Below are 6,545 nucleotides of genomic sequence, written 5' to 3'. Positions count from 1 at the left end.
TTCAACATTGTGCAAAGTTTGGTTTAATTCGTTTCACTCTCTGTGCGGTCTTTGGTGTAAAATTGTTTGCCTGAAGCCAAAGTGTGCTGTTGCTTTAACAATGTGTCGCTTGTTTATTACGCCATCAAAGTACGCAATTGTGTCTGGCTAAACAGATATGGTTCAAGGGAAGTCAAGAGAACTGTGCGGAAGAGAATTTTGCTTGCAATAAATTCAATAATTAATCGTTATCTTTATTCTTTCAGTATTTGTTATTCTCAGACGGTCTATGGTTATTCCGCATTGAAGATGAATAGTGTTGGAGAGGGCTGCACTGACCTAAAACGGGAATATGACCAGTGCTTTAACCGTTGGTTTGCTGAGAAATTCTTGAAGGGAGATCGAAGCGGTGATCCCTGTACCGAAATGTTCAAGAAATATCAGCATTGTGTCCAGGTAAATACATGATATCAAACACGGACGTATGTTAGCTATCTGCCTGTTAATCATCACCACGCATTGGTAACTGCTGTACCACGTACTGTTAGCTAACCAAAATTATGCAACACCAATGTGTCAGCTGTCAGGCCACAAGTCTATTCTTCACAGGACTGAAACACAGGGCATCTATTTCCAATATATGAATGTAAATATACTCACTTCATGATAGCCTATTGTCCTCTCAATCCATTCTTTTTAAACGTCAGATGCATGTATCTAATCTAATGTTACAGCTACATATGGTGTGCTTGTATTCGCAGAAGGCAATAAAAGAAAAGGACATTCCCATTGACGGCGTAGAATTCATGGGCCCAAATAAAGAGAAAGGTGACAGATGAGATGGATCACCCCAACAACGTTGCCTTGTGACTCACTGGCATCGCTTACTGGGCATGCAATGGAACATGAACAGGGTGTCCACCAATTTAGCTTGAAAGGGGTTTTGTTTGAGGTCGCTGTCCTCATGTGGAGACTAAAGAGCATTCATATGAAGGATCCAAAGTGCTGAATGACAATTGGGATTGGATTTTGGGTATTGATTACAAAAGGAACCTATGAATCCAGACATTTGGGTCAGACCAATAAACATCCATGGTCACAAGATGGATATAATGTGGTGGGCACTTCAGATGATCATTGTAAAATGATTATGATGCTTTGCAAAGGGAGTTTTATTGAAATTTTAAATTCTGGAATTGTCAATGTCTATTAGTGTCCTGGCATAATGTCCCTCAAGACAACTGAAGAGGGCATCCAATGTGGATGCATTGGACTTGGTTCATACTGTACAAGATTAGAAGTTGTGGGTCTCTTTGCTCAAAGTATTTTTTTTTTTACTGGAATGTGTTTAGTTCAGTGATGCAATGTAATGTGATTAACATATACATTGGCAAAGCAATAAATAGAATAATCATGTTTCATTACTACTACCAATTCATATTTTCAGCTCTGAGGATGGACCAGAAATGACAAAAGGTATAGCATGAAACCCAATCTGCAACGTGACAACCCATTGCAGGTGCAGGTGTTTGGTTTGAAAAACAAAATGATCTTGAATTCAGCAAACCACAGGTTACCAAAACATTGAGAGGGGAAGGAATGAACTGATTAAAAAGTTTGACATTTATTTAAAATAAAACAAATTTAAGGATTTCAGGTTTACCAGCAGATTACAATCAAACAATTTCCAAAAGGTATTCAGACACTTGGAGGTCCACACTTACAATTCATTTAAAAATAGACATTGCAGGCAGATCTTCACATTTAGTTTTTGTTGAGTCACACTCAGGGCAGTGTTCATCACAAATGGATCATGTTCATACATGACCTAGAGCAGCAAGACCAGTAAATTGACAAGTTAACAAATGGTCTCACCAGACATCAGAACTCAGCTCAATACAGTGCGCTGACACAGGGAACTGAAGTTTACATCAATCAACAGGAAAATAAATCAACCATATTAAGGCCAACAAGAAGGCAGGGGTGACTGACCATGGAATGCACATAGCAAGCAAAAGGGGGACAATTATTTGTGTGTGTCAGGGAGGAGAACTGGTATAAACAAAACATAATTAAACTGCCCCTAATCATCAGTGCCCTCTTGTGAATGGCTGGCTGGTCTACCGATAGTGGCGTGGGGGTGGGCTGTGGTCTGTTACTGGGTGTCGCCTCGCTGGGGGGCTATGGCGGGACACATGGCGCCGTGGAGGTGACTGGTAGCGCTGTGGAGGGGACCCTCTGCTTTTGTAAGGAGGTGGTGAGTAGCCACGCCCCCGGGGGGATCTGGAGCGGGACTGCGAGCGACCATAACTGGCACCATGTTCTCCGTGGACACGAATGTTTGCCATCTCCCCCTGAAGGACATACAGAGCAAATGACTGAGGAGACAATCTTCCGTCATGGGCTTGAATAAGCTTGTAACTCGCCTATGCACTCCTATTTGAGATGTTTTGCTGTGGCGAGGTGTACTCACCTGATGGGAGCGGAACTCAGTCCTGTCCAGTCTGCGCAGGGCATACTCCATGTCCTCCCGACGGACAAACTCCACCACCCCTTCACCATCCCGCTGCACGTCGGCGAAACACACATCCCCTGCCTCACGCATGTGGTCTTTAAGATCCTGCCAGCTCCCTGATGGGGGCAAGCCTGGGAGGGGAGACAGCACATTGTCATACAAGAAGCTGCCAAGTCTGCATAATGCTTAGTGGAGTGGAAAAGTGATTATGTTGATACAATCAACTACGCCTTTTCAACTACAGATTCTTATAGACCTGTTTCAAGTGGCATATCTCCAATTCACATTTGTGTCTACATTTTCATGCAAAGCTTTGAGGGACACCATAAGTATGCAAATACTGTCAGTCTCTCAACTAATATTTTCCCTTGATTTGAAAGAAAAAAAAGTGGCATATGATCTGACTGCCAGATTGAAACCTAAGAAATAGGAATGTCTAGCTATATAAGAGGACATACAACACAGATACAATAGAGAACTACCAATGGGTAAAACAAAAATGAATGATAAAACATACACCTACCAGTCACTATGGCCGGTGTTTGGGTATATGCAGTCAACATGATCAGTTAGAGCTTTTACTGTTTTGTTCCTGTTTGTTTTGGGCAGCTGACTTGACCTCCACTTAGTCCCTTTGACCTCCAGTCCGCCAAGAGAGAGAGACAAAAACAACTGCCTACGACTCAGAACGTCCACCTACCAGTCACTATCACCCGGAACTCAGATCTCCGAGTTGGAGGCCCAAACCTCCCCTTAGGACCCCCTCCTTCGCCTCTTTCTCCGCCTCCCATAGGGCCACTAAATTTGGCACCAGAGGAGCGAGGGTATTCTACACGAAGCTTGGAGTCACCGAATCCATATCCATTCCTTCCATAGACAGCATCTTCTGCATCCCTAAGAGAAGAGAGCACAGAACTCCTTACTTACTTGCCTAAGGGATATACACTTGTCAACGCCTTCTCCATCCATTCACTGAGGTCAGTCCCAGGCGATGTTACTAAATCAGGAGAACGCCTTGCCAAACAGCCAGGTATTGTGATTGGACGTGTACACACACTAGATCATTCCAGGAACTCACCGTGGATCTTCAAAGCGAACAAAAGCAAAAGGGATGGTTCCCCTGTTATTCTTTAGTTCGATATCCCGAATTTTTCCATATTTGAAGAAGAGATCCTCTATGTCCCTCTCCTGGACGTCCATTGGAAGATTTCCCACGTAGATCCTTCCATCAGTCATTGTTGGTATTGGATAGGCCCTGCTAAAATAAACCGAAGGCACCTGCAGGCTTCAAACTCATTGATCCATTCCAAGAACAAAGGTGGAGGTGAGCCGTATCCTAATCCCAATCCATCCTCTTCTAATGCTTTAAATATACCCTCAGAAATCTAGAATCCGTATCCTAATCTTAGTCCCAATCCACATTTGTCCATTCTCTTCTAATGCTTTAAATAGGAAAAATCTAGAATCTTTGTGGAGCAGGAGTAGTAGTAGCAGTAACGTTACATGTTGAGTTCAAGACAATCTGCACAGCACCTTGGACCAGTCTGAAAGCTTTAAAACACAGGATAATGATGAATGCCTTAGATTCAAACCATATAGCCATCAGAAGTCGTTTGAACATACACTAATTAGTGGCTAGCTAGCTAGTACTACTGACCTTCCCTCAAAGTGACGTAGCCTATAATTTACAAACCACTTCGATAGCTAGGCTTCGTAGCAAAGAGGCGGGCTACAGTTAGCTAAACAGACAGCAAAGATGGCTGGCACTTCAAGGTGTGTTTCATGTATTTAATAACATTCCACACTGATTCCGCTACATGCATTACCATGAGCCCGTCCTCCTCAAATGTGCCACCAGCCTCCTGTGACAAAGTGATTGACTAGGTAACGTTCGATACAGTAGTTAGTTAGCAAACGTTAGCCCTCTGATTCCATCCTTGCTAGCTAGGCTAACGTTAGCTAGTTAACGCTGTCTACTATGCTCTTCCGTTTTAAAGTGTAAATAGCAACAGGTACATCGATCGGTTATGAATGTTTATGAGTAGCAAATGATTTGCTATAAAATTTCAGACATACCTCACTGTAATTTATGTAAAATACGGGCGGGATCGCTATCTAGCAGTCTCTTCCTTAATGCAGGAAGTCAGCTCGGGCGGTCGTTTGATCTCTACGTCAGAAATACTAAATTGCTAAAGTCTACTCTCCTCTTCAATTTTAAAGTGCAAATAACAACAGGTACATTGATCGTTTGAGTAGCGAATTATTTGCAAAAAAAATTGGCATACCTCAGTGTAATTTATGTAAAATACTGGAACGCTATCAAGCAGTGCTTCAACAATGCAGGAAGTTCGCTCGAGCTGTCGCTGGATATCCACGTCAGAAATACTAAAGCTGAAGTCTACACTCTTCAATTTTAAAGTGTAAATAGCAACAGGTATTTTGGTCGTTTATGTGTAGCGAATTACTTGCTATAAACGTTTATTTTATTTTCAGACATACCTCAGTGTAATTTATGAAAGATAATCTATCTAGCAGTCGCTTCCTCAATGCAGGAAGTCAGCTCGAGCAGTCGCGTCAGAAATGCTAACGCTAAAGTCTACTCTCCTCTTCAATGTTAAAGCGTAAATAGCAAGAGCTACTTTGATCGGTTATGAATGTTTATGTGAGCTGTTTATGTTTTGCATGTTACTGTTTAATTTTTTAAAAAATTAGCTGTCGCTGGTTCTCTACGTCAGAAATACGCGCCCACTTGAGACAGAACTATTTGCATAGGCTTATCAATACAATCTTCCCTTTGGAGGCAAGGCACAATCTAATTTCAACAGTCTGACCCTGTGACTTTGTTTGGTAACCTGAGGGTTGGATGGGGCTGGCGAATAAATCACTCCAAATTAATTTACAGTAAGAACTTATGGATGCAAGGAGTCAACAAGATTGTCAAAAATGTCAGATAATTTACCCAATGTCATGTTAATCTCACTGACTGGTTTACTCAAGACTTTTTGTATGTTTCCATTTTTCTGTCCATTTTTCTGATATAGCTTCCTTCCTTTAATACCGTAGCCACCACCAGAGTGAGCGCCAGTGATGGCATGTAAGAGCGAGTTGAGGTTCTGCTGCATTGTGGAACATTGAACCATAGAGATGAGGAGGGAGGCCAACAGAAGAAGGTGCCAAAACATTTCAGTGTCACCGCTGTCATGCTGTGGGACACATCTAAACTGACATCTAAATGCTTCCACGACAGAGATGTGTGCATGTGGATGGGAGGTCTGATTTTTCAGGAACAGGCAGAGGGGCAACTCTCAGAACAGAGCATTTAAAGAGTATTACAGCCCTATCAGGTCAATCTCATTTCATTTGTATCAATAAGGTTTATGTGATTTGTCTCCCTTGATAAAGGATTTTTAAAATAACATTGCAGCCTTTTTGTTATCACAGTTGTTATAGAGGGTGAATATGATGTATAATATGAAATCAAATCAAATGTATTTATATAGCCCTTCTTACATCAGCTGATAACTCAAAGTGCTGTACAGAAACCCAGCCTAAAACCCAAAACAGCAAGCAATGCAGGTGTAGAAGCACGGTGGTTTGGAAAAACGCCCTAAAAAGGCCAAAACCTAGAGAGGAACCAGGCTATGAGGGGTGGCCAGTCCTCTTCTGGCTGTGCCGGGTGGAGATTACAACAGAACATGGCTAAGATGTTCAAATGTTCATAAATGACCAGCATGGTCAAATAATAATAATCACAGTAGTTGTCGAGGGTGCAACAGGGGAGCACCTCAAGAGTAATGTCAGTTGGCTTTTCATAGACGATCATTGAGAGTATCTCTATCCGCTCCTGCTGTCTCTAGAGAGTTGAAAACAACAGGTCTGGGACAGGTAGCATGTCCGGTGAACAGGTCAGGGTTCCATAGCCGCAGGCAGATCAGTTGAAATTGGAGCAGCAGCAAGGCCAGGTGGACTGGGGACAGCAAGGAGTCATCATGTATTTCCGGCGCCGACAGAGATGGAGAGCCTCGCTTCGCGTTCCTAGGATACTATGCAG

At 42.6% G+C, this 6,545-nt stretch overlaps 2 protein-coding genes and 1 long non-coding RNA gene across 8 annotated transcripts; 2 read left to right on the top strand and 1 right to left on the bottom strand.

Moving 5' to 3' along the window:
• Positions 1–151: 151 nt before the first annotated feature.
• Positions 152–1,400, top strand: triap1 (TP53 regulated inhibitor of apoptosis 1). Its single transcript, XM_035776340.2, has 2 exons — positions 152–435; positions 741–1,400. The coding sequence occupies exons 1-2, from the start codon at positions 289–291 to the stop codon at positions 816–818; spliced, it is 225 nt and encodes a 74-aa protein (XP_035632233.1). The 5' UTR covers positions 152–288; the 3' UTR covers positions 819–1,400.
• A 181-nt stretch (positions 1,401–1,581) lies between these two features.
• On the bottom strand, positions 1,582–5,161 carry srsf9 (serine and arginine rich splicing factor 9). Of its 6 annotated transcripts, none has more exons than XM_035776338.2 (5): positions 4,994–5,161; positions 3,573–3,752; positions 3,195–3,388; positions 2,453–2,625; positions 1,582–2,333 (listed from the first exon to the last, which is right to left on the bottom strand). In XM_035776338.2, exons 2-5 carry the CDS (start codon positions 3,728–3,730, stop codon positions 2,100–2,102), a joined length of 759 nt encoding a protein of 252 aa, XP_035632231.1. In that variant the 5' UTR covers positions 3,731–3,752; positions 4,994–5,161; the 3' UTR covers positions 1,582–2,099. The 6 variants fall into 6 exon arrangements, with proteins under 6 accessions (XP_035632231.1, XP_035632230.1, XP_035632227.1 ...); XM_035776337.2 differs by lacking the exon at positions 4,994–5,161 and adding an exon at positions 4,780–4,964 and having other exon boundaries at positions 3,573–3,749; XM_035776334.2 differs by lacking the exon at positions 4,994–5,161 and adding an exon at positions 4,780–4,963.
• Positions 4,023–5,910, top strand: LOC118387705 (uncharacterized). Its single transcript, XR_008143251.1, has 2 exons — positions 4,023–4,378; positions 5,536–5,910. It is a non-coding gene; the product is annotated as an uncharacterized LOC118387705 (long non-coding RNA).
• Positions 5,911–6,545: the final 635 nt, after the last annotated feature.

This window comes from Oncorhynchus keta, chromosome 9 (genome assembly GCF_023373465.1).
Source record: "Oncorhynchus keta strain PuntledgeMale-10-30-2019 chromosome 9, Oket_V2, whole genome shotgun sequence".
Lineage (NCBI taxonomy): Eukaryota > Metazoa > Chordata > Actinopteri > Salmoniformes > Salmonidae > Oncorhynchus > Oncorhynchus keta.
Note: the sequence above shows the minus strand (reverse complement) of the source record. Positions and strands in the feature narration are given on the sequence as shown.